This window comes from Ammospiza nelsoni, chromosome 16 (genome assembly GCF_027579445.1).
Source record: "Ammospiza nelsoni isolate bAmmNel1 chromosome 16, bAmmNel1.pri, whole genome shotgun sequence".
NCBI lineage: Eukaryota > Metazoa > Chordata > Aves > Passeriformes > Passerellidae > Ammospiza > Ammospiza nelsoni.
In genome coordinates this window covers 8,949,955-8,977,193 of record NC_080648.1, presented here as the reverse complement: position 1 = coordinate 8,977,193, position 27,239 = coordinate 8,949,955, and the positions used below count along the sequence as shown (strand labels likewise).

Genomic DNA, 27,239 nt, shown 5'->3' with positions numbered 1-27,239 from the left:
CCAAAAGCCATAGGATTTGAACTTGCGGTTCTTTAGCAGTCAAAACAGAAAAGCACTGCTTCCAGTAAAGAAGCATCTCCAGCCAGCACCAGCAACTTTAAAAAACCCTAAGCACTGGTGTATTTAAATCTGCCTGTAGCAACAGCAAAGATGATCTTGTACAGGGGGAAGACAAGAAGGCTGCAGGGATGGTGTGCAAAGTCTGTACTGCTCCTGTACCACAAAATAAATGAGGGGATGGCTGGAACAGAATGTGCATGCTGCAGCACATAAACAGAAATGTTCCTTACAGCACAGAGACTCAAAAGTCACATGTATCTCCAGGCTCTCCGCTTACTTTTACTTCCAACTACAAGGCCACTATTTCTTAACAATAAATGTTTAAGAGAGAAGAAAGCAACAGCAGCTCAGCAAAGAGCTGTTAAGAGCTCTGTGCTTTTGTGCAGCCAACACATCAAGCTGCTTCCCACCCCTGGATCCAGAAATTGTCCTGTGGTTACTCTGCTCTAAGCCACACAGAAAATAATCATATCCTCTTCTGCAGACCCCTGGGAATAATGTGGGAGATGAGAGACGCCATGGTACTCGAGTGCCTGTGGCTTCCTTCCTGCCTTTGCCTCAGCTAAGTGAATTAGCTTTTGCTTTTGTTTCAGGAAAATAAAGGGAATTACAGAAAAGGAGCAACAATACATTAAAAATATTGCCTAGCAAGTGCTATGTCCCAGTCTTGCTTGAAAGTTAAAAAGGAAATCAATTCTGGGCATTAACATCAGCATTTTCTGGATGCTGCAGTGATTACACTGCTGAATTTACTGCTCACATCATTGCTGCCAAACACCCACACAGACACATGACTCCAACTACTCTTGCCATCCCCGTCAGGAAGATACCTCATGACCATCTACTCTGGTAACACAAAATTCTCTGCCCTCTGTCAGGTGCACTCAGCCCAAGGAGCCCTGCAGGAGGTCTGACAGTGCACAGTGCACATCTCAGTGTTCCATGGCAGAACTCCCAGCTAAAGCCCAGCATCTCCTGCTGCAGACTCTGCTGGAGCTGCCTGCTTAACACCTTCAGTGCTGCTATGGGACTGCAGGCTCTGCCTTGTGAATCCATCATGGAACAGGCCAGCAATAACCCCCTGTGTTATCAATATTAAAAGGCAAGGAATCCCATGTTAATTGCTTTTGTTGACTCACCCACACAGAGCACTGAGCCATTGACACAGTGTTATTTGGGATGCCAGCACAGAAGGGAGGCAGAGCAATTCATCCCTGCACACAGGGAAACCTCAGGGTGGTGTTACAGGACCAGGTTAAGCACCCAAGAGTCAGTTGTTGAGGCCTTCATTCCTCTGAGAGAGGACAAATTCCATTCTTCCAAACACTCCCATCATGGGCATCCTTTTACAGGGCTTGGCAAGTGCAAGTGGAAATCCTAGAAGGCTCCAGTGCTGTGTGGCTGTGCTGAATGTGGGACCCACAGCATTCCCTCGTCACTGCAAGACAGGGCTTGGGGACACTGACCTCAGCTCATCCTGCACCTCACATGTGGCAAGGGCACCTGGGGCAGGTATGTACCAGGGCAGGAATCCATGTAGCATTTATCAAAAATAGAAGATCAGCTGCTTCAGGCAAAGGTTTCCATCTTCTGCTTGTCCTTTTTCCATTCTTTGGGAACACAGAACCTTATTTAAGCCAGATGCTTTAAAGCCTCATTTATACACTCTGCTACACCTTCCTAATTGTTTTTCCTGTTGTGTGATTATTACTTCACTTTTCTTGGCAGCACTGCTATCACAATTTGAATTTAGATTTAATAAAACTTTACAACGACTCCTCAATAACCTTCATTCCTGTGCAGCAGCCCAGAGAGACAGAGAAGGGATTGTCCTCAGGCAGATGGGCAGAAATGAGTGACAAGCACAATGGCAAACACCTCTGTGACAAACTTCCTTGCAAGTCACTTTAGGAATTAATGTATGAAACAGTGGAAGACAATGGCTTCCTGCTTTCTGCTTATGTTTGTTCACCTCACACAAAATCAAGCATTGGTACAGAGCATCAGGATCTCCCTCCCATCTCACTGTTGCCTTCTGGGGGCCAACAACATTCACAGCTGAAGGGACAGCAAGTTCAATCACAAATTCCTATTTGAAACAATTAATTCCTTACGAGTTCCCAAATTAAAATGGCAGCAGCACTGAAAGTGACAGAATTAGTGCCCCAAAAAGGGGAGCTGAGAGGAGACAGGTGTCAAATGTAATATGGTTCAGTCATCCACAGAGTCATAGCACATGTCAAAAAAGGGACACATAAGGTACCAGAACTAAACTGACATACTGTATTTATTGCACAAATTTCCCCTAAAATTGGGAATGGTTATTATAATACAAGTGCACATCTTGGGAAATATATACAAAAACAGAAGAGATAACAAGTATGTACATTTTACCCAGCATTTTACAAGTACCACTATCTAAATAATTTAGAGAAAGCAAAAAATTGTCATAAAACATTTCTAAGAACTAATAGGGAAAACATATGCAAGGTGTAAAATCTGTTCTTTTAAACAGTTTTTTGTTCTTAGCAGCCCAGTGTTTGCCAATTGCAACAAAATCAAATTTGCTAATTTGTGTGCCTAGTATAATTAGGTTTCAGCCAGAAAATTAAGACATGTTAATAATGGAGATTGGGAGTAGTGGAAAAAAATAAATCAAACATTAGTTTTCTATTCACATAAAAGAATAGTGATATATTTTAAAAAGTCAATTCTATATCCTGTAAAAATCCCTTTTCGCATTTAACAAACAGACATACGTACCACATTGTTCACGTACCCAAAAAGTTCACTCACAGGAAAACTTCCCATCACACAAGGGTTTGGTTGTGTTCTGCCCACAACACTGCTGAGAGGTGGAGGGGCTGCTGCCATGCCAGGAGGGACTGGCACTGTGGGAGGATGATGAGGAAGCTGCATCCGTGGCTGCTCCATCTGGGGCTGACTGAGCACACCATTAATGCCATTACTGGCTGGTGCTGGGCAGAGGGCAGCAGAGAAGGTGCCACTCTCAGCCACCTCCTTCTCCTCTCACATCAGGCACCACTGCAGGCCTGCAAGGGCCTTTCTGGAGAGTCAAACCCATTTCAAAGTGACCCCAACAATTTGCACAATAAAGGCAATAAAGGCTCAAATGAGGACCAGTATTGCCCTGTAAGGATCACTGTGAGCACAGTCCTGGGGGATGCCAGGGTGAGGGTGCAGCTGCCCAGCTCTCTGGGCACCTGCTGTGGATGAGCTCACCCACAGAACCCTCCTCTGCCAGCCCCAGCAGCACAGACACCACCAGGTCCCTGTGCCAGTCTGGGCACAACATGGTATCCAACTACTGCCTGTACCACATGTCCTAGCAAAGAGTTAAACATCCACGTTGAGTGCAATCCTATATTTCATTAGAAATGTGTTTACACAACTGGGCCCCTGTTTTGTGCTCATTCCAAAAGCCAGATGTAATATAATTGTGTGGCAAGGAAAGGACATTTGAAAAATGGGAGAAACAAATCCTAGGATCACATATTAAACACGAGGTTTTCCCCTGCAGCAGTCAGCATTAGATTTATATACAAAAGAGTTTCCAATGACAGTGCCTGTATGAATGTTGGGGTCACTTCCTGATGTAGACTCAGTCCTACATGGAAGGGAGGGTGGGTTTGCCACGTAGATCTCCCTGAAACAGAGTTTTAGGTGACAGATTTTAAGTAGTACTGAAAAACTACTCCAGGTGAATCCTGGCCCCAAAGAAGGAAAGGAGGAGAGAGGTGGGGCAGGGATCTCTCCTATTGTTTTCAAGTTTATCAAATGGTTAAAATAAGATTTGTACTTAAAGTAACTCTGCAAACAACAATAGCAGGCGTGCTGTACTATTGAAAAGATGATTACAGAAGGACGTATTTATAGAAATTTTATAGAGTTCAGCGACCAAGTGAATACGTGTCTCCTACTTGTGTGGATAATCCATGAATTTCAATATGCTAAACCTAACAGATGAAAACAGAAGCTAAAAATCAGCAACATTAATTGGCTGCTAGGACAAATATGGAAAGCAAAGCCTAGAATGAAGTGTCCAATTAAACTGAGGTAGTAGAGCCTTCGAAAACATAATCCACCTCCCACTGTCTATTTACATTACTTACACCAGGTTGGGTCCATCAGCTACTCATACAGCTATTGTATATACAATGACAAACCAGTGATGGCTGAGTAAAAGAGAAATGCTGAGAATAAAATAAACAACATTTCCTGCTGGTAATTACACAAGTGAGTAGAAAAGGGATTAGAGTTATCTGCAGCAAGGGTATATTTGTCAAAAAATAATTTGGATATTATTACACTATGGTGTAATCAATGTTCTTTGTTTTTTTGTTTGTTTTAAAAAATGTATCAATTTGTTACCTGAGCAATTAAGGGTAATAGTCTACTCATTCTTTCCCCAATGCTTTGGTACAATTATTTCTAGTTCATTATTTCAATAGCTGACTGACTGCTGTAAAAAGAATATGATGGTCCAAGATTTTATATATCATAAAAAAGTTAGAGGTAATTGTCATGTCATTCTGGGGAACCCATGGGGAAATTTCAGCCAACGTTCTCTTTAGATTATTTTTGTTTTTAACATTTTGATTACGTTGACGAAGAAAAGCATCATTTAGTATAAAGCAACATTTAAACATTATAAACATTTAATACTGGTTACAGCATCCAGCCAAGAATCTCCATCGCTAGTTTGTCTGTTGGCCTCTTCCTCCGTTCTCCCTGTCACCCTCTGTCCCCCACTATTTCCTCTTCCCAGGAGAAAGATCATAAATAAATTCTGTAGCTGACTGTCATTAATAAGTTCCTTACAAAAAAACCCAGGCCTCTGCCCCGTTATTCCTCTGGGAAGTATTCAGAATTGGACTATGATGTGAAAAAGTAGAAGTTGTTTACAAATCATTGCAGCTTGAGAATTACAGATCCTAATGTGATCCTCATCAGCTGTAGCCGGGCTGAAGGCAGCTGCTCTCAGTTCAGTTTATAAGGGGTGATGGCATCGTGTATTTCTCAGAGCAGTTCTTCCTCCATTCCCCAGTGTAAGTCACAGTCAGCCATTGTGGCAGAAACTGCTAAAAATGCATCTCTTCAGCTTTGCTAAAATCTCCACTTTTCTGTGGTGGAAATCGTGGGCTTACTCAGTTTTCCTTTCTCCTTTCTTTATCCTTTTTTTAAGTTGCTAAATGGGAGAGGAGAAGTCTCCAACTGTTTGCACACCATGCAGTCATATATGGAGGTGCTGCAAGCTCAACAAGCAGTTTGTTTTACTTGCTGCAAAGAGAAAGGAGCCAGAACAAGTTGTCTTCCACTTTGTTTCCAGAGAAGCAAAAAGTCAAAGTCTGTGGCCTCTGGCATTTTAAAGCAGGATCTGGGCAACGTACGGAGAGTGAGTGCTCGCTACAGCTGCCAGCAAGGGGAGGTCGCTGGATTCAATCCTGAAAGGAAGCAGAAGAGTCATGTTTAATCCAGCCTGAAATGTCACTGGGCTGAACACGTGTCAGAACCCACACCGCCTGCTCGAGCCCCAGCACTTGCACTGGGGCCATGGGTTACACACTGCAGCTGCCAGATTGCTCCTCCCACCCCTCCAGATGTGCCTGCTCTCACAGTGTGAGCACTGCCTGAGCTCCCACCTGTCTGGTGGGGTTTTAACAGGGCCAACAAACTGGTGAGGAAGCAGATGGAGGAAGGAAAATTCCTGCCTAACTTCAGAGTAAAGGGAGTAATAGTTGGGGGACACAGTACAGGAGCGGAGGACCAGCTAAAGCCGCTATGTCCAGCGCCACACATGCTCTGTGTGCCTTCCTGCCCACACTGCACTCCTCTGCAGGAAAACATATCAGAGCCTTCCTATAAACACCCCTTAAATAGCTCCTCTGCCCATGCCCCACACCCACAGAGAGGTATTATGTGCCTTACATGACACAGAGAGTGTTTCCTGCCATGTAGGGAAAGTCAACCTGGAGGAATCAGGTGCCCCATGCTGTTCAGTGACAACTGAACAACTAAGAAGGGAGTTTGATAAGCTCCGGAGTGCTGAGCCCATCCTCCTGCCCGCAGGGAAGACAGAAAGGCTGGGGGATCCTTGTGATTGAGCAAAGCCTCAGGAGAAGCCTGAAGCCATGGGTAACTTAGGAGTTCCAGTCCCATTTAGGAATCCATTTTGCCGTGCTTAGGAACAAGCCCAGGCGCAGGGTGTGGCACCAGGACACCCAGGGTAGCACTGCTGGGACAAGGTTGTGACCATACCCCAGCACCACGCCCAGCTCCTTGACATGGACTCTCATCTGGCCCTTGAGATACTCAGACAGCATCTTGCTTTTGAAGTAGAGCTCCTGCAGCCGATCTTCCAGGTGCATCACACACTAAAAAAAGCAAAAGGAGTTCTGTCAGGGAGAAGACAGAACCAAACCAGAAAGCACAGATCCCATCCCCCTGTTGACTGTTCTGTGGCTGTGTCTAGGTAAGATATTCACTGGCAGGATTTTCATTTTTGAGCAGAAGCCTTTGATTACATGCTAAATCAAAATTAATGAGGCAGCTGTTTTGATTAGAGTGGCATTTCAATAGGCATCACAAACAGCTACACCAGAAGTTGCACTGGCTATGAAAACAAACACTAGGCAGAGCCTTATGTATCTCTGACCTAGGAAGTTAAAGGGTGCTTCAAAACCATGGCCCTTGTGGTTTCCACTTAGACTTACAAAGTTTGGAGATAAATTATGCTTGTAAAGCTGAAGAGTGGAATGAAGCAGGTTGGAGACGAGACTGGAGACTAACACTTCTTTTCCTAGTTTGTTCTCAATCATTCGCCTCTGGCTACTGGCCACTTGCACCGTCCACTTGTCCGTGTCTGCAATAATGCAGACAGCTTCTGCAATGGGCTCGTCCAGAACAGGGTGCTAGGAACAAAAAATGAAGAGCAGAGCCCCAAGAATGATAAATGACAGCACTCTTTTCACAAAACTTTTCACAGAAATATCCATCCTGGATATTAGGAGAGCATTGCTGGATAGCAGGATAGCATCCCAGACACTGCTTCACCTAAAATACATTTGCCCACATTGCATTCCATCCATTAAAACCAGCAGGGTTTTGTGAACAAGGCGCAGTCTTAGAGGATAGTGGCTGTTTTATCTTTTCTTACAGGCTTTAAAGCATGTCACTGGCTGACAGTTACATCTTTTGGTATTTGATATAAAGAATTCAAACATATCTAAAGCGTATTTTAAACTCCTAAAACTGAAAGCACCAGAAATCCAACTTGCTGTTTAGTGTGTTAACGAGGTCAGATTATCCCCAGCTGTCACAGGTTTTCCTTCACGGGAGGCCAGCAGAGGGAGTTAGGAACCAAGCCTGTGCCTTGCCATTCCCCCTGCTGGCGTTCCACCTCTCCAAAGCCATGAAAAAGGGTTCAAAAAGGGATATTTGGAAACCCACTGTCCTTCCCTAATAAATTTTCTGGGCTGAACTGTTAGCAATTATCTGCTTCCAAGGAGTCAGCAGGGGCATGCAGGGAAGGGCTGCAGGTCTAATGCACACTGTTGAAGGGAGAAGTAGGGAAAAGGGGACCTTTTGGAAGGGCTCAGAAAAGTGGCTGCTCAGCAGCCTGTTTTTCCTTATTCTCTGGAGACTAAACTAGATGGGAGCAGATGTCACACTTTCAGTGACAGCCTGCTTTCTACTTCTTTTCTGGTAAAAGGGGGAGGAAATACCACACTTCCTAGTCATGCCCCAGTTCATCTAGGGAAAAACTGCTGTGGAGAAGAGATTATCTCCAACATGTCAGAAACACGAGTTCCCTTCAGACCATTATCTTTACATTGGTTTCTCCTTTTCCAATGAGGACAGTGCTGTTGGACACATGGACTACCCTCCTAAAGAAGGAGCAATGTCTCCAAAACACTGAGCATTTGTGATGGAGAACACATTCTGCTGCACAAGCAGCAGCACATGAGTCAGACGTGCAGGGACAGAGGGAGCAATGAGAGCTTCTGCACCACTGCAGAAGGACTCTGTGCCCAGGGAGAGAGGCACAACCTCAGAATATGGGCTTGTTTAACATGATTCCGTCCTGTGGGGACACAACCATCAGCTGCCAAGCTACAGGAGACAGTGATAGAGCTCAGCACTGAGATCCATCTTCCCAGAGCACAAGCCTCCCAGCTGGCTTCAGTGGGAGCCTCATCGTTCATGCTCCAGAACTGCATGAAATATCCATGATTTTCAGATACATTAATTGAGGGAGGAGAAAAATTGGTGACCTGGGACTGGAGAAATCTGACAGGAGCTGTGACAGGAAATATTTCCACTTCCAGCAGGTTTGTACCTTCACAAACATTTATCTTTCCCTACTGTGAGAAATACATTTACCAAATATAGCTTAATTACCTGCACAGCATGAGACAAATCTGACACCAAACAGTGCCTCAGCTTTTCATCACTTCCTATTCCTTGCAAAACAAAGTCAGGGACGTAAGAGGAACAGTAGCCTCCTAGTAAGGATCTTCCAAAATTGGCAATACTGGGCTGGACAGAGTTGACTTCAACTAATTTTGACCTGCAAGAAAGGCATATCAAAGAGATGTACAACAGTAAACAGCAAATTCACCTTACATAGGATGCATTTCTACTTTTTTCATATCTCTTCCAACTTGAAGTCAAGCACTTTTAAAAAAGTTTACAGTCAGCTTTTGCAGTCAGCTTGTCATGGAAGCAGAGAGTACAAGCCAAGATCACAATACACCATTAGCATTTTTTTCCAGACAACTGATCTCTCAATATTCCTCAACAACCAGTAAGCTCAAGAGACACTTTTCCAACCCCTGATGCCAAGTTAGGCTACAGTCCTCCAAATAGGTGACATGAGAAGAGGCTCCATCTTTGTAGGGCTCTGCTAGTGCTGAACGGTACTTACCCAGGGAAGGGAATCTCATATTCCTCTGCCCAGTCTTCTTGCTCTCCTCCATAATAGTTACTGCCCAGTCTGGTTAGATCATGGCCTGTATCCTCACTCTCGCTGTCACCCAGGGCACTGTCTGAACTCTCATTTCTTGGAATGTCCCAATCAATTCCCGGGGCCACTTTTTTCTCTATGTTTTCCCTGTCCCCATGGGGGACGCGAATAGAGATTTTCTCTCTTTGGTCCTGCTCATTAAAGCAGTTTTTGTAGGTCTCTTGTCGAACAGAGTCCATAAATTTACAAAATTCACCAGGTGGTTTGCAAGCCTTTGTACAGAGCTTTTTAGAAAATTCTAAACTACTGTTGTGAGCAAGAAGGTTCGCAGCTGCTTGCCCTGGAATATCATCAGTAGTCTGGGTTTCAACTGAACTGTCATCAGTGAAATATTCATCAAACAGACTCATGCTCTCAGCACTGTATGGGTTTGAGTTCCAGCTCTGATGCTCACTAGCAACTTGAGGAAAGGGTTCAGCTGTCCCACAGTCTCTATTTTGGTCCTCAACAGTTTGTTTAGCTTCACAGTTCTGATCAGCAGACACTCCTGCCTCCGCTGCTGGCGGGCTGTGATGCCTGGCAATTTGTTCCACTACTGCCTGACTTCTCAGTTCAATGTCTGAGTCAGGTGACATGGAATCTCCGATGAGGAAAGTCACCTTTGTCTGAGCCTCGGCAGCGCTGCAGGGGAACGTGTCCATGAAGAGCTTATCAGGTGGCTTCTTCTCCACAGCAATGCCAGGTGTCCTTGTGCCCCCTCCCGCCTGGCTGCCCGCCTCCAGAGCATCCTCACTCCTCCACGTGCTGCCTGCTGGCTCCAAACAAGATTCTGTCCCCACACATTTCTCAGGTGAAGCTGACCCTGTGCACACCACAGTCTCCAGTCTGGCATCCAGGCAGGGCCTTGGCTGTGTCCCATCCACGGCATCGTCCTGGCCATCCTCAGGAACGATGGTCCTGTTCTCATCTGAAGAAGATTCCAGCTCTACCTTAGGAGTGCTTTGCATGTCTTCTCTCTCTTGCTGTGCAACACCTTCTATGTTCTGTGTGAGGGAGATGGGACATTTGCAGTATTTACAGCTGCAGTTGGGAGCTCTCATCTCCTCAGACTCGGTGGGGAGCAAGTTGCCCCTGTTCTTGTGCATCGTGACAAGCACGTACTCAGACTCTTCCACTTCTCCTTTCTCCAGCGTGGTAGTGATCACAGTGCCAGGCATGACAATGGCCTCATCTTCCCCATTTTCCAGCAGGTGTGTCTCTTGAAGTTCAGAACATCTGATGAAATAAGTGAGGAAATAAAGCAACCTCTGGACCAGGTCATGTCTTTTGCCAACCACGACTGTTTTTGCTAATCTCACAGGTGATCCGATGGCCCCATATAGGTCACCTAGGACAGGAAATTAAACACACAATTATTGGGCATCTTTGCAATGATTTATTCTTCTAACAGCCAGCTTTTGGCTGGTTTTCAAAGACCAGGTCTATAAGAGAGAAATACTGAAGCAGTAGAGTTAAAACAGCTATGCTGTATTTTGTTTTCAGTAAGAGAATCCCAAAGATGCTGTTGGTATGATCTGTAAGGTGAGCCACTGGTCAGGGGGACATCTGATCTCACACATCAGGGAGCATTCACACCACCTCACTCCAGCTTTGGAGGCTCATCTCCTGGGATCCTTATACAGCCATGGGACAGAGGAGGCACCTGTGCCAAATTATCCTGGAGAGTCTGGAAAGTGGGCTGGACTTCTACCCACAAAAGAAAGCTGTAAAAGAAACAAGCCTATGCCAGGAATGAGGACAAAAAGTGACCATGACAGGTGCATGGCTGCAGCCAACCTCCTTCTCCTGCCCTCCTTGAGTTCTGCCATGGCTTGGACGGGGTGCTCTGGCTGTACTGAGTCACCTGGGCAGTGCTCTGGAGGTATCAGGGCACTGCATGACTGCACGGCTGAGGGGACAAGGAGTCCTCTTGAAGGCCACCCTCACCACAGTAGCTCCTTCAAGCCACATGAGGCCTGAAATCAAGTTTTCTTGCCAACACCCTGACCATTCCTACCTGTACAGAAATAGGACAACCTCACAAAACCCTCCTTACCTTCCCTAATCAAATCCTATGACTGAGTTTGTGTGCAGAGCAGGACAGCCTGACCTCCCCTGTTCTTCTCTCCTGGGCAGTTATCAGACAGTGTGACCAGCTACAGCACTGACTGGGCTCTGAGACCTTCCCTGGGGCTTGCCAAGCTTTGACTTCCTGTTCTGCTTCACCCTGTTGTATTAAAAGTATGTTCACTTCTGATCAAAAGATGAATTTTCTTGATTTTCTCATTCCAGAATGAGGTTTAGTGATAGTGGCATCTCAAAACATAAAAGCAGATTTTCCCTACAATTGGAGGAGGACCAGAGGAGGCCTGGAATCCTCCACCAGCACCAGAGCAGGGGACCTTAAGGGACCCAACCCAGAGGACTAAAGAGGGCTTTACTTTTTGGCCAACATTTTTTAATGGATAATATCTTAAAAACTTAGAGCATAGAAAACCACAGTGGCCACCTCTAAGCTTGAAACACACTCTTCTCTCATTTTGTATTGAAAAAATAAATAACCTGGGAGGGGAGTAAGCAGCATGATAAACCCCACCTCATGCACTCCCATTTCTGTAAAGCTGCTGGGGGTTCAGAGGTAGTTGCCACCTACCAAGCTGAGCCCACAGTGGGTTGTAGGGATGAGTTTTGGCCAGCATATCCACACTCTGGGAAGAATGCTTCTCCAGGAAAATCCTTATTGGTGGTTGGCCATTGGGCATGACAGTGGGGACCCAGGCCAGGTGGTTGGTCAGCACTGCAGTCAGCAAAGCTGGTAAAAACCTGAAAGCAAAATGTTCAACATGTTTTTTTCTTTTTCCAGATACACACTCAAGATGTTAAACTGACAGCAGCTCTAGTCTATATGGATCAAGGATTAAAAAAACAAAATCAGCAGAGATCATCCCTTCAGTCTTGGTTCCTTGGGGAGAGAAAGGGTGGCTGGACCCTCCCTCCCACCCTGGCAAAGCTCTTTTTTAGAACACACATTTAAAGTAAAATGCAATATTTTAACTTTGTGGCATCTCACTTGCTCTGTTTGGCAACAATTATAAGACTTCCTATTTTGCAAGTTTTATGCTGTAAAACATCTCAAAACCAATTAATTTCACTCACTGTAAGAAAGCAGTGGCACTGTGCGGCCCCTGTACTCCAAGGAGATCCCAAACCCCTTGTGACTGTGGATGAGAAGGAAGACTATTGCCACCAAACCTGTAAAACAGCTGGGTGCTGCGTTCTTTCACCTAACTATTGTGCAATTTCAGCCCATATGGCTGCTCCTTTTCAAAAATAACCCCCACAAAGTTCTGTAGCTCAGCCAGAGAAGTTGTGTTCTTATGCTGGCAAAACAGTTTTCACTGGCTAAGCAAATAAGGCGAAAAAACTTCCTGAAAAACATGAACTATCTGATTTACTGCAATGATAGAGCAAGGTTTCTGCTCTGTGGAGTTTTCCCAGTTGGTTTTCCTGGCAGGAGCTCGCCCAGGAGGCTCCACACACCAACACATGGTGCTGTTGGCCACAGTGGCTCATGTGTGGGGAGGAAAAGAGCCAAAAGTCTCAAAATAATGTTATTTGATTAATTTACAAGCATCAGGAACCCTACAGCTTCCATGCAGCCACACCAAAGACAGCCAAAGGAGGAGAGATTTAAAACTAAATTGGGAAGGATAAAGGGCTTAATTTTTCTCTGTTTTCCATCACTTAAAATCTATTATATTTAAAATAAAGAGAACGAACCCAAATAAATGACTATTTAAATGTAACCAATATGTACAGAACTCAATGGCAGGGATCAAAGGAGACAACCCCAGCAAAGAGCCTCCACTGAAGCAGGAACTGATCTTTAGAAAATACATCTGCACCCCTCACAACTCCCTGGGGTTTGTCCCATTGCCCTGGGGCAGGAGCAGGCAGACCACAGTGACCACTGTCACAGTGACCACTGTCACCATCTCCTCAGGGGACAGAAGGGATGACAAAGGTGGTGGCAGAGCTGGAGGATGGGAGCAGCAGCCCCTTCCCACCCTGCAGGGAGCAGTGCCCTGACCAAACATCTCATCTGCTGGTGCCATCCCCAGCCAAACTAGGTTTGTGCTCTTTTTAGGACTGTAATGGAGATAAACCCTTTAAAAACTTCCCCTGCTCATGCCCTGAGGAAAGGGGATAAAGTATTGACAAAAGAGTAAATTTATCAGATTCTCCCCAGTTTATCAGGAACTTTCTTTCTTTTTCAGTTTTCAGCATCTGCTCACAGCTGGGGCCTGAGGCCAGAGGTGAGTGAGCACTAAACAGCACAGCAGTTCTTTAGTGGCATTTTAAAATTATATTTAAGGTTTGTGGTCTGACAGTATTACAGACACAGCTCTTCCTGAATGTATAATCCTGCTCATCACATGATAACTGATTCTGAAAGATAAGTTAATGCATTTTGTAAGGTATCTTCACGCCCTTCCAGACATCCACATATATCACACACTTCCTATGGACATGTTTCAGATGTTCAGCCTCTATCAAGATTTAGAGAATTGTGAGGAAGCAGGAATTTAATGAGATAATTTCTTACTTGTTTCAGAAAGAAGGTATTTATGGATTGCCTTTTGATTGATTATCAGGATTTTAACAACTGACTTAAAAATTGGTTTGAAATAAAAAGGCACAATCACATATGTCATTTAGAAACTAAAATCCACCATACTGATTTTTAGAAGCATTTTCCATCAAGAAAGTGAACTCCTTCATGAAGCGATGGCACAGCTGGTTCTTCTCTGGTGTCCCTGACATCATGGTGAGCCAGACAGGCTCCCCAATCCGTGGCATCGTGTACAGATTGCAAATAGTTGTTCTAGAAAACAAAACCAAAAAATCCAGGAGGTTGAAGAAAAAAACCAAACAAAAAGAACCCCAAACAAAAAACCCAACAGCCCTCAAAAAACCAAATCAAACAAAAAACCCCAAACAACAATAAAAAGTAGAAATCCCAGCTTAAGAGAATTCTGTGCAACATTTAGATCCAGCTCTCATTTCTATCAGAAACAAAATTTCTCTCAGCAACCATTCTCCAAACCATGTTGTTCATTAAATAGCACAAATTCACCCTTGAACTCAGAGAGCTGAACCTCACAGGTTCCTCCTGCATCCACCTGACCTGATCCCAAACACAGCAACATTCCCTGGCACAAGTCAAGAGCTGCCCTGCTCTGAATGAAGAAGGAATGAATAATTTCTTCTTATCTCCCTGCTTGTTCTTCATTTCATTTGAAATAAACTTCTGCTTTATTTATGACTAGGACAAGATTGTATGTATCTGACTTATAAAAATACCTTCACTTCCTCCTTGCTTTAAAAACTTGGTGAATCTCCAGGCCAAACCTATGAAGTGTGGGTGTGTAGAGCAGGGAACCAGTTCACATCTTTAGCTTTAAATAGCGAGGATGACAGTAAAGGCACCCTGTGGCTGTACCTATTACACACTCACCACATCCTTTTTGACTCTACAGAGGACAGTAAATGTACGATTAAAAATTTGCTCTGCAGTAAAATACCAGATTAAAATCCCTCAGATTACTGTTAAATATAAATAAGTTTTAGTTTAAATTACAAAGCCTACATTATGACACTATGGGAAGCTGTATTTTTAACACAGTAAAAATGTAAGCCTGAAAAAGCCCAAAAGGACATGGGCAATGACTGATCAATTCAGGTTTTTCCCTGCCTAATGCACTACTTTTTCCAGGCAAAGTATTTTTGTTTTAAAAGGCAAAGATATACACTACCCCATTATCCCTAGCACCACCCCTGATTTATTAAGATCTTATATCTTCCTTTTTATAGCTATAAAAACTTCTGAACTTCTATTGTATCTTATTTATCTTCTCTGGATATTGTGGTCTCAGAATTTACAGACACTTCCAGCAGCAAAGCTGTGCAGAGCAGGCAGGCAAACACACTGGAGCAGCAGCTGCCAGATCCTCCATGGCTGAGTGTTTCAAGTGAAACTCCCAGAAGTGAGAGCTGCACGTCAGCAGCAGCAGCTCAGCCCATCCCAGCCCAGGGAGGCACCCCCAGCTCGTGGGCACAGATCAGCTGGGTGCTGACCCCAGAGCTGCTCCCCAAAGGGCAGCAGAGGTGACGGAGCTCACCAGGGCTGCTCCTGAAGGAAGAACGTGAGGGGGCAGTGGCTTTCTCTGCTTTACTTTTCCTTACAATTTTCATCAAATACAAAATCCATTCTCTAGTGTTCACAACAGCCAAAATCAACCCTGTCTTCTTCAAAGGTTAGACCTTCAAATCCTCCACTGCCAGAAGCACGATGAGAGCGCCACAAAAGAGTCAGTGTGCTGGAGAGGGGCACAGCTGAGTTACCTCTGCACTCCCCAGAGGCTCTACTGGGTCACTTTGGAGCAGCCCCACCAGCTGCTCCACGTTACCCTCTGTTGCTGGCCCTGTCCGGGAGGGAAACCCAGCCTGGTGAGAGCTGAGCACCAGTCCTGCTGCCCAGACAGGAGTGGGGCACACAGCCAGGGACACCAGCCCTGCCTCTGGGGCACCAGAGGGTCTCCAGCAGCACAAACAGTCCTGGGGTACTGGGACTTCACTCCTCTACAGGGGTAACCTTTGACTGGGGGATTTATTAGGGGAAAGCTTTCTGTTCACAGCCCATTAACTGGAGCAGATGTTAAAGATGCCAAAAAAACCCCAAACCCTCAAGTCCACAGATCTCAAACTCAAGGAGTTTCAAAGCTCAAAACAAGTATGAAAACTTACACCCCCCAGACACAGCTGAGAAGCTGAAGATAAACAGCACAACTTAATGTAAAACACAGTTTATTTCTCCATCCTATGCAAACTAACCCAAGCCAAGCTTCTTGCAGCTCGGCTGTTTTGAAAAAAGAAGCTACTTCTATACTAAAACCAACATATTAAAATACTTGTTTTCGTTGAAAAGATAGCTCGAGTCTTGTGACTCGTTATTTACTATTCTGGTAACCCTGGCTGCATCTGCAGCTGATAGTGTTTCCTCCGAGCCAGATCAGATTGCCCTGGCCCCTGGCCAGCAGGCATGTGACTGCAGCACAGGGAACCCTCAGCCAGCCAAGGCAGCAATGGCACACAGACCAAGGGCAAGGATTAACTGCTTCCCAGCTCTTCAAACACCCAGGGAAGCTCTCCTGCCAGATAGCAAAGGGCAAAAACGAAAACAAAACAAAAAAACGACACGAAGAAACCCTCCTCAAACACTACGGGGAAGTTAACAGGATTTTAAATATAACAATCATTAAAAACTCACTTGGCCACTCTCCTCATGGCCATCTGCAGCAGCACCCCCTCCCCTCCCTCCCTCCCCACACACACACCAGCATGTGAGGGAAAGCTCTGTTAATGAGAGACTCTGCTCTTTTGAGGGTTCCAGTACATTTAAATTGGTTTATATTTGGAAACGCCTCTGGGAGGCTGAACTCAGGCTGGAGCCTCCAGGTACCTTGGCCCCAGCAGCGTAGAAATGAGCACAGGGGCCAGAGAGCCCCTCAGGAAACACCTTCACATCTCACAGGGTTTGAGAGCCAGTGAACCCAGCCTGGCCAAGCAAAAAGGAAGCCCTGAGCCAAGCCCAGGGCAATTCCTCTGGGGTCTGCCTGCCCTGAGGGCACAGGTGGCACCAAGGTGAGCAGCCCTGTCCCACAGACACCACAGCACAGCTGCTCCACCCTCACCCTCATGCACCCCCAACCACCCTGGCTTTCAGTACCAATTTTCAGAACCAATCCAAGACATTTTTCCCTGGTGCTGCACAAACCAAACGAGCCAAACAGCTCCTCATGGATGAAAGTATCCTGCTGCAGCCCCCTCTTCCCCAAGGAAAACACACTGGCCCTCAGCACTGTGCCCCCAGAGCAGCTCTGCTATTTAGGAGCCACAACATAATGGCAAAGAGAGAAAATAATCAGTGGTTTACATAGCTTAATTCACATACATTTGTTTCCTACCCTCATTCCATCCTTCCAAAGATGATTTTTCCTTAAAAAGGAACAGCAAAACAAAGGCAATCCCCACTGCAGGGAATGCAGGAGCGGGGCTCTCCCACAACTCAGTGCCCATGCTGGCACCACTGAGCACACTCAATTCATAGCAGCATAAGCTGCTTAAAAATTACTGGCAGAAAATGGGATCAAATCTGTCTGCCAGCAAGCAGAGAGGTGTTTCCCCAGGCCCAGCCATCAGGGTTTTCTTGCCAGCCAGCATTTGTGCCACACAGGTATTAGTCACATGCATAATCTGTGTTATCAATGTGCTGCGCTGGCCTCAGGGACTGGGGGAGCCAAAATGTTTATGCAAGTACAGTAGCTTATTTCCCAAGTCATGTGTCTGCACAGCTGACATCCACAGAGAGTTTTAAGCCTCTAAGTCAAGTGTTAATAGCTAAACCCATCAGTGCTTTAGAAAATTAAAAATTGCTGTAAAGTGACTAATGATGCAAAGGTAGGCCTGGAGCTGGGCACCAAACTGATGACAAATTTATCAACAGCCTCCGTTTGTAGAAGCAGCCTGGGCCTTTGAGAGAAGGCAGCTTTGTTTTCCAGCTTTGACCCAGCTCCCTTTCTGCAGGCAGTGGAGTGACCCACAGCCCTTCCCGGCAGAGGGGACTCTGGGGTGACATGCTTCCTTCCCTGATCAGCAGGGCAGCACATCCCCCATGCCCACTGCTCTGAGGTTATTCTGATCACCAGATGAGTGCACATCAGCTACTCTTGAGCACCTCTGAAAATCTGGGGGGGGGTTTAAAGAAAAACAAAAAATATTCTCCTTCAAACAGCCAGACTGCAATGAGTTAAACCAGCAACAGGATTACGTTTTAGAATCACCAGCCCACTGAAGTCAGCACCCTTCTTCCCTCCAGCACAATTTGCTAAGAGGACAGGAATCAACACAAGTCTCAGGTTCACCAAAGGACTCGTCTCCTGACTTCCCCGTGACTTCAGTGGGAAAGCAGACACCTAAAGAGATAATAGTGTCCTAAATGGGTTTGCTGAACCTGTGCCAAAGCATCTTTGCATCCAGCCTTTGGTATTTAAATATACCTCTCTCTTCTTACTAGACACATCCTGCATTGCTTTGAAAAGCAAGGGGGTCTTGCATGTCACAGAAATGAGGATGACATGCATGTCACACATGTTACAGGGGCACAAGAACCCTGCCCACGTTACCAGCTGTTGCCCACCTCTGAAAGCAATCCCTTAAAAAAACCCAGCAAAACCCAAAACTGCCAAAGGCTGCTGCCCCAGGAAATTCATTTCTATGAAATTAAACTGGATTTAATTAACTTCATTACACCATTAAAGAGCAATATTTATATCACCATGGAAACCTCTGCACAGAACTGGTGGTTCAGCTCCAAGTGCTGGTTATGCAATGGCCATGTCATGGGAATGATCCTAGGTCCTGGTGAGCACTGAGTGCCAATCTGTGTCTGCTGGGACAGTGCTTTCTTCCTCACCCCATCCCAGCTCAGCACTGCTGAGTGTCCCTACAGGAGGAAAAGCCAGCACAGGGGACTTGCACTGTGTTTTCAGGGTTTTTTTCCTGCTTTTGACTTGGGATAGGTGCCCCTCCCCTCCCTCTGGAACTGTTTAACTTGGAAGCACAAAGGAGAATGGGCAAAGTCCGCTGAGTGTATCTTGAGGGGGAATGTTTTGGGGGAAAGGTTTGGAAAACATCTGGGGAGCTGCTGTTAACAGAGGGTGGGAAGACACAGAAATGGCTCAGGGAGAGACCTGGGAGGGGAGACAGGGCAGAGCTGTGGGAGTGGAGGAATCATTGTGGCTGCTCCGAGTTGCTGAACTTGTCTCAGGCCCCTGGGCTGGATCAGTGGCTCCCAGCAGTCATGAGGTCCCTCTGCTCCCTCCCTTGGCACAGCTTATCCCATCCACAGGCCCACGTGCTCCCTATTTTCTGCCTTCTGTCCCTACAGGACATATCCTCTGCTCTTCCTTGTGACTGCCTGGAGGTGAGCTTCTAAAAAAATTTAAAATACACTGTGCCTTCGTCCTGCAGCACCACCCAATCCATGGCATTCAGGTAAGAAAATTGTGGAAAAATAAGTGAGCCCTCAGGATCCTTCTCTGTTCAGTAAAATACATCCTGATGTCAGAAATTTCTTTTTATAACATCAGAGAGCTATCTTCAATAATGTCTCTAAAAAGTAGCTCTACAGTGGTTGTAAAAGGAAGCACCCTGCCACTCCCATCTGAGAGGAGATGAATCACTCCAAACAGATGGATTTCATCTTAACTCCCTCCCCATGACTTCAACTATGGAAAGAAAATACAGCTAAATGCCAGGGATGTGCTTATCTGTGTTACTTTGTATAATAACTGTTGAACAGAGAGGCTCTGCAGGTACCAATAGCCAGAGATTGCAGCACTGCGTTTGACTGTGGGAAAAGACAGCTCTTCTCTTTCCTAACTGTTTTTCTGAAACACCTTTGGAGCACAGCTTAGAGAGGGGTGAGCTTTGTCACACATCCGGAGGAGGATTTCCAAAACAGGGCTTTGCAATGCCTTTCCCCCTCTCAACAGGCCACAAAAGACCATTTAAGAGGTTACTGGGAGCTTCTTATCACCTAAAGCACAGAAAACCCTGAACACCTGTGTCCTGTTCACACAGGACTGATGGACACACACACACAATTGGAAAAATCCAAAACCTCAGACACATTAGGATGGCTTGGTATCACCAGTCCTTTGCTGTACTGACTTTTGCAGGAGATTTTAGACATTTTAAGTTACTTATCCTGCACTAAGAAGATCCTTCTAAAACAGGCTCAAGTGCTTTTGAAGAAAGAGACAGAAAGCACAGGAGACATGTGGCTCACCTGAACTCATTGAGGGCATCCACAATTCTGTTATATGCCAAACTCCGCTGGCTGGCATCAGCTGATCTCCGACTCATTTTCATGGCCTTGAAAACAATCATTAAGCAGATAAGTAACACACAGCTACAGGAGCACAGAAAATGGAAAACCAAGTCATGTGCTTGACTCTATCTTTTGTTCAACAGGTCATGCAAATAATTCTTTGAAGTGATAAAGTGACGGTCCAAGTGCCAACTTTCCCATCTGAGGGAAGACAGGTGAGGCACATTTGCAGCTTCTGCTTCTTTTGTGCTTTTCACCATTCAAGGTATAAAACTCAAAGTTTTAACTGCAGTGATGCAATTCCCACACCCAACATCAAGTTGATCCCACTTTTGTAACTAGCAACAGGAGTTAGAAATTAATCTGATAGGGCTGGGAGAACATACACAAGTGCAAGAAGCCAAAGCAATTGTTTACCTGTTCTATTGCACTCTTCAGTTTGTTCATGTGACTCTCAAAAAGAGGGAAGTGTGAAAAAAAGAACTCATTAAATTTGTTGTTTTCATCTTCATCTCTTGAGAGTGAAAAAATAACCCCAATTGCTATTTTCTTCTTCCTAACAATTCCTGGGTTTGGACCAGAGCTGTCATCTGACAAGTTGAAGCTTTCATCCATGGACCTTGGAGCAGGAACAAAAGGGAAAGTTAATGTAATCCACTGCTCAAAGTTGTACCTTGGTTTCCTGTGTGATTCAGTTCTTGAGCATTTAACTTCAACAAATACCTTTTGCTTGAATGTGTTGTCAAATCATCATCTTTGATAACAACCCCTTTGTGATTTTTTACAAACAACTATTAATTGATTCTGCAATCAAAAAGCTCTGGGACCAGATTCAAAGTGTTTGTAGGATCAGAATATTGGTATTCTAGTTCTCTCCTATACCTGCCAAGAATTTGTGCTTTGAGTATGATGTTAGGGTTCTTATCCTCAAAACTACAGCATGCAGATTTCCATGTTGCTGAATGAAAAAACAATGAAGCCATGAGGCACACAGAGACTAAAAAATATCAGCCTGACTTACACCCTAAATACCCCAGTGAAAGCATCAGCAAGGGCAGATGCACACATGCAAGAGCAGAGTGGTGTGTGGCAGCAAGCAGCCCTGGCACGGCCAGCTCACCATCGGGGGAAGACGCCGTTCTCCAGGCTGGTGGTCTGGCTGCGCCGCCAGCGCCGCTGGTAGCTGCTGGCACAGCTCTTGTTGAACGAGGAGCCCGGGGATGGGAACGGGGTGATGAGCAGGCTGCTGAGAGATGCTGCAACAACAAGAGCAATAAAAACCTCTCCAGAAAAAAAGAGCATTCGGAATATAACACCAGCAACTAAACCAAGGCTCTCAGGAGATACTGATGTTGCTTCTCAAGTGCCTTCTCTTTTGCTTATCTATGTTTCTAATATAAAAATAACCAGTTTATAAGGACATTAACAAGCCATACAAGCATGACAAGGGTGGGACAGTCCTGCTGATTTACATAATAGGTAATGCACAGGATGCACCTTGCTCAGCAACCTGAGTATCAGGAAATAAATTCCTTGTGGAAAGGAGCAATGCTGATCACATCCTTTAACAGCCTTTACAATCCTAGCCCAAGTGTTCAACATCCTGAATTTGGAGGGAGGAAAGAGGTTTGTTGAGGCCAATTCATGTTTTAACATTACCATCATAGGAACACAGAATCACAGAATGATTTGGGTAGGAAGGGATCTCAATTCCATCTCATTCCATCTCCTGCCATGGGCAGGGACACCTTTCACTAGACCAGGTTGCTCAAGCCCCATCCAACCTGGCCTCCTGGGTTTGGAAAGGAGATGACAGCAAGTATTGTTTAGAAATGCTGCAAGCTCATTTAAATATTTAATCTGCCTTGCTTATTAGCAGCTTGTTTAATAAAAGACACTGCTGTCAGGTTACTGTGAGCTGCCCTCAACACCTGCACCACCTGGACCTGTACATAGAGGTGTCATTAATGTCACAGAGCAAACCAGAACAATCCCATTTCAGCACTACTTCATGATGTGCAGAGATCCCTTGACAAATTAATATTTTTGGAGTTTACAGGGTTAACACGTGGAACTGCCATTACCAGATCTTGCTATTCCGCTGTCTCTGTCCTCGTTCTGCTCCCTCCCAGGCATATCCATAGGGTTGCTGTGAACTGTAAAACAAGGAATACCAATTAGCAGGGGAATGTACAGCTCCTTTCTTGTTTGCAGATCTCCATGTAATTAACGAAACAAAAACATGCTCATTAATTCAGATCAACAGCACTGCACAAGGCCATCACCAAGAAAGGCTTAGCTGAACAAACCAAAACACTTACCTGAGAAGCCTGTATAGGTTTTTCTCAAGTCCATACACCTATTTTAGTGCAAAACCAGGACTGGACTTTGTTTCTTTGCACAGATAATTTTCAATAAAATTTTATTGTATCAAGAGGATGCTGGTCATATTTGCAGTACTCAGTGTAGAGGCAAAAACTCACCAAAACTCAAAATAAACACAACTTCATTCCTATACCAGCTTTCTCAGGTATTAGACATGTATTTTTAAAGGAATTTTGAATGCTGTCTTTAAGAAATGGATACTTTTAAGTTGTGAACAGTGCATTGGTTGTTCAACTAAGCTGTAAGCTGTCCAGATTCACAGTCTGCATACAGACAAGATCAAAGGTGTGTCAGGCTCAACAGTCTTTAAATGTGATATATTTTACAAATATTTGTGTGAAATAAAGCTACTCAGCCATGAAAATAAGATCCACTAAAAGCAAGAAATGTCCATTTTGAATTAATCTAATTTAGCTCTAATTTTTACAGTTTGGTTGAAACCAATCCAGATCAAAATAGCTTGACATCATTGTGAAATATTATCCCCATAAATATTAATTCCATATTTAAATATTTAAGTTTCCAAAACAGAACAACACAGACAATTGAAAGAGGACTATTAAATGCCCGCTGTCCTTTGGGGATTTAAGAAATATGTCCAGAAAGGTAAGGGAGCAAACACCACTGTCCATTTTATTATTTTCTTTTTTTATTTTTTTTATTTTTTTATTTTTTTATTAATATGAGATCTTATTTGCAGGGCTAAACTACAACTCCACAGAGTTTGTCACCCCAGCTAGACTAGCCCCACAGCACAGCACACAGCACACAGCAAACCTGCAAAGAAAGAGGCGCTCCGGATGAGGCGGAGCGGACCTTGCTCTGAGAATGCCCGCCTGGGGCTGCAAAGCTGGGAAAGACCTACATGGCAAAACGTAAAATACACATCAGAGAATGAGGTTAGTAAAGCAGAACAGTCCACAGGGAGGGGGCCAGGGCAGGGAAAGGTTTGAGCCAACATAAATGCAGAGTAACACAGGCAGGAGAACAGCTCTGAGGCTTTACCAGAACGCTGACGTGAGGGTGAGTCTCACAGCTGGGCTATACAGCATTTATAGATTAAAATAATAGACTCGGCTTTCCACTGTCTCCCATACAAGGATGAGGTTTCTCAAAGGGCTTTTTTTTTTAATTTTAAGGTTGAAAAATGATTAATTTATGCAGGCTCAAAGCCTAACTTGACCACAAACAGGAGATTCATCACAGAGTATAATGTTTGTTTTAACATCCACACTGGTGGGGTGCCTGGGAACACTGCTTCTGAAGAGGAGGAGGAAGGGGAGAAAGAAGGCAGGAATTCATCTTAGTAGAACCAACAGAATATTATAGGCTGAAGTCGTTCTGAGAATAGTCAGTACATAAGTTGAGTGAAATGATCACATAGAAAATAAATGTTAGCAGTCTCAGTAGTGCATTTTAAAAGTAATACTGGATTATAGATATACCAAGGAAACAGTGTATTTACTGTACATAGAGCCAGAAAAAACACATAAGTATTTTTGACGAGTTAATTGCCAGTCCCCCTCCTAAATTTGAAGTCAATGCTCACTCAAAGTTTTCTGATTGTACAAAACACAAAGGCTGCACCTCAAAGCTCCCTTCCTTTCTCTCAGGCCTCCAGTCATTAAAGGGAACACATGACCAGGGCTGCTTTGGTTTTTTTAACCAGCACATGTGAAAAAAGCACCCTGTAAACAGTTCCCAGCCAAAACACAAACTCTCCTCCTGTCAGAGGTGAGTGAGGAGCAGTCTCTGCTGCTGAGCACAGTTGTTGGAAATGCTGCAGTTACAGATTAACTCCTCTCCCTGCTTTAGCTTTACCTAGGGTTCCCTCTGTACTCAAATGGGAACTGTAAACAAACACTGTTGAAAACTTGTGCAGCTCAATCACAAAGAAAACTCCAGCATCCACTTCTTGCTGGCAATCTTGTGCCTCTTGCCACACACCCTTGCCCCGAGGTGCCCACAGCTCCTGCTTGGTTCTTGGGGCAGTCACCAGGGTCACCTCACAGCTGGACACAGGGAACAGGTGGCACTGGCTACACCTGAATCACTCCATGCCTAAGAGCTGCCTTATCAGAACTGGAACTTGCAGTTTAGATCACTCTAATGCTACAGCACACTCCTGCCAGGAACAAGCCACAGCAAAACCTAACAGTAGATGAAGGTGATCTCCTATCTCTTAAATCAGGCACCACATTCACTGCAAAAATCACAACTGAAACCTGAAAGGACGGTGGGAAAGGAATTTGTAGGTTGTAAGGTTCTTACAACCTTAACTGGTTTCCCTTACAAATGGACTACTGCAAATTATTTTAATGAGGTATACAGCCGTGAGCTTGAGCAGCATTTAAGCCCATGTTTGGGCACACACTTAGTAAAGTCAATGTGAAGGAAAGCAGTAAACAGCCCTAAGATCTAGAACCACCTCAGAGTCAGAAACCCATTTAAGAGTATCACAGTCATCAAATATACCCCTTACTTCCAACCCTATAAAAGCATATTTTACATACAGCAATTTCCTGGAAAGCAATTGTGAAAATAACCCCCTTATTCCACCTACAACAAACACTTGTTTGCTAAGTCAACAATCAAAATGAACAGAAAGGGAGGAGAGAGCCATGGATCAGGCTGCTACACTGGACAACCAAGCACTGAAGTCCAGTGCTATGTGCTCTACTGTTCCAAGAGGAAAAGCCAAGACCTTTGTTATCTAATGTTCATGGAGCCTCCACCCACAGGACTGAGGACACCAGATGGTTTCTCAAGACTGCTTAGCTGCCATAGTCAGCCAGAGGAGAGAACACACAGATATTCTGTCTAATCTGATCCAAAGCTGCAGCTCAGCTGTACAAGGTTAACTGAGACTCGTACAGGACACACAGCCACAAGTGCTCAGGTGGGCAGAGTACAGTGCAGAATGAGAATTATTAATGGCAATAAAACCAGGGAACTGAGCCAGGCTAAATCAGTCCTGCCTGATCAGAGATATGCTCTTCAGGAATTTCTACAGAATGTTATTTTCCAACATTTTCTGTATTTGAACTGAAGTATATATAAATATTTCTATTATGTATTTTGTATACACATATGCAGCTGTGTATACTGAATAACTGCTAATTCCCTGAACAGTCCAAGTTATTCTCCTCCAAGCTCCATCAGCATTAACTTTCTATTACATCTTTAGCTTTTTAAAAATTTATTTAAAAGATATGCATGTTCTAGAATCTATGTTTACTCAATTAAAGGTATCAGCAAATAAAATCTATTTGCAATTACCTATATTCCCAAGAAGTCCATTCATAATTGTACTGTGGTCAGGCTTTAATGTATTGCTGTCTTGATTAATGAACTCAAGACTGTCCTGCAACCTATAACAAACATAAAACATATAACAAAACCAGTGATTTACATTTCAGTAAAATAGAGAGATAGTTCATTATAGCCAAAATGGAACAGAGAATGTAAAAACACAGGCTTCTACTAGAAAAAACTTTCATAGCCTAAGCCACATCTTCAGGTGGGTCCCTTAATAACAGAAAACAGATATTTTTTAACATATTTTTATAATATTTTTTATTTTGCTATTTTTTGCCTTTTTCTTCATCTTGGACTGAATCCCCAAGGTTGCAGGTAGGTACTTTTGTATCTTACAGTATCAAGCTTCACCATATCAGCATGGAAGGAATGGTTCATTCATTCCCTTAGAGCCAGCTGAGGTGAAGACACCACTGACAGGATGTAGCAAGGAGTTATTTTTTAGAGAAAGAATCTGGAGGGTCCAAAGAAGTTCCTGTGTGTCCTTGCATTCCCCTCTTTCTGTGCAATAGCTACAAGGGGCAGGGCACTCACGTGTTCAGGCTGCCGTAGATGCTGCTGCCCGTGCGAGCTGTGAACACCTTGCTGAGCATGAGCTGGGGAGGGGAGCTGGGGAACAGGAGGGAGATGTCAGTCACAAACAGTGCCACGACAGGCTTTGCCTTCCATTTCACAGCCCTCCAGATTTTATTGACCTTAACACAACATAACAGCCTTGTATTTCAAAAATGACATCAGACTGACTTTAAAGCAAACACAGAAATCCATTTTACTCTGCACTTGTGCCATTCAATTCACTGTTTATAGCACTAAGGAGTGAATCTTCTGAAAACACCTGCAGCAAAAAGTTCATCTTACCGGATCTGATGGATTTTCAATGTGGAGCCCTTGTAGCTCATGGCCACAGAGCCAAACATCATCTCTCCAAGCATGTTGGCATCTGAGGAGCACCGAGAACCCTGCAAAAAATCAAACCCACCAAGGTTTGGTTTCAAGCATTTTAGAGGCACACTTCTACTAAGGCAACACACAAGAGAGAAAATATTCCTCATTTAAAAGATAAATATGCAAAATATCTTGCTGGAACACTGTTGAACATGGAAATTTGAACAGTTTAATCAAGATAATGCTAACAGAGAAAGTGATCTTCACTGGCTGTGAGCTCAACCCTAAAACCACGCAACAAACCAAACCCACCTAGGTGAGGGGAAGCAGATTCCAACAGCACCGACCCAGGGGACTAAACTTTTAACAATGTGTTAACACACCTCACTGAATTAATCCTAAACCTTGCTCCTGCTTGACAAGAAGAATCAGCAGTTCATTGGAGATGTTAGACTGTGCAATGGAGCCAAACTGGACCAATGTTTACTTGACAAAGACTGAATTATAACTTATCCATGGATGATATTTTATATGGGATGAATCTCTCCCTGGTGCTTCTGTGGTGGCACCAGGAAAGAGCTGCAGCATCACATTAGATGCCAGGCTGAAGTG

The 27,239-nt window shown here is 44.4% G+C and overlaps 1 protein-coding gene across 4 annotated transcripts in view; it reads right to left on the bottom strand.

The window, feature by feature from the left end:
• Positions 1-2,329: 2,329 nt before the first annotated feature.
• Positions 2,330-27,239, bottom strand: part of FNIP1 (folliculin interacting protein 1) — a 64,352-nt gene continuing 39,442 nt past the window's right edge. For 2 of the 4 annotated variants that reach the window (XM_059483407.1, XM_059483408.1), the window contains exons 4-18: positions 26,601-26,701; positions 26,277-26,351; positions 25,704-25,795; positions 23,202-23,285; positions 22,124-22,195; positions 21,160-21,295; positions 20,457-20,658; positions 19,998-20,083; positions 13,824-13,970; positions 11,739-11,908; positions 9,008-10,433; positions 8,482-8,650; positions 6,795-6,992; positions 6,340-6,455; positions 2,330-5,525 (exon numbers count right to left, since the gene is read on the bottom strand). In XM_059483407.1, the coding sequence (XP_059339390.1) occupies positions 5,447-5,525; positions 6,340-6,455; positions 6,795-6,992; positions 8,482-8,650; positions 9,008-10,433; positions 11,739-11,908; positions 13,824-13,970; positions 19,998-20,083; positions 20,457-20,658; positions 21,160-21,295; positions 22,124-22,195; positions 23,202-23,285; positions 25,704-25,795; positions 26,277-26,351; positions 26,601-26,701 (3,153 nt within the window). In that variant the 3' untranslated portion in view covers positions 2,330-5,446. Of the gene's footprint in view, positions 5,526-6,009; positions 6,456-6,794; positions 6,993-8,481; positions 8,651-9,007; positions 10,434-11,738; positions 11,909-13,823; positions 13,971-19,997; positions 20,084-20,456; positions 20,659-21,159; positions 21,296-22,123; positions 22,196-23,201; positions 23,286-25,703; positions 25,796-26,276; positions 26,352-26,600; positions 26,702-27,239 lie in introns of all 4 variants that reach the window. The other 2 variants (XR_009419550.1, XM_059483409.1) reach the window with 2 other exon arrangements.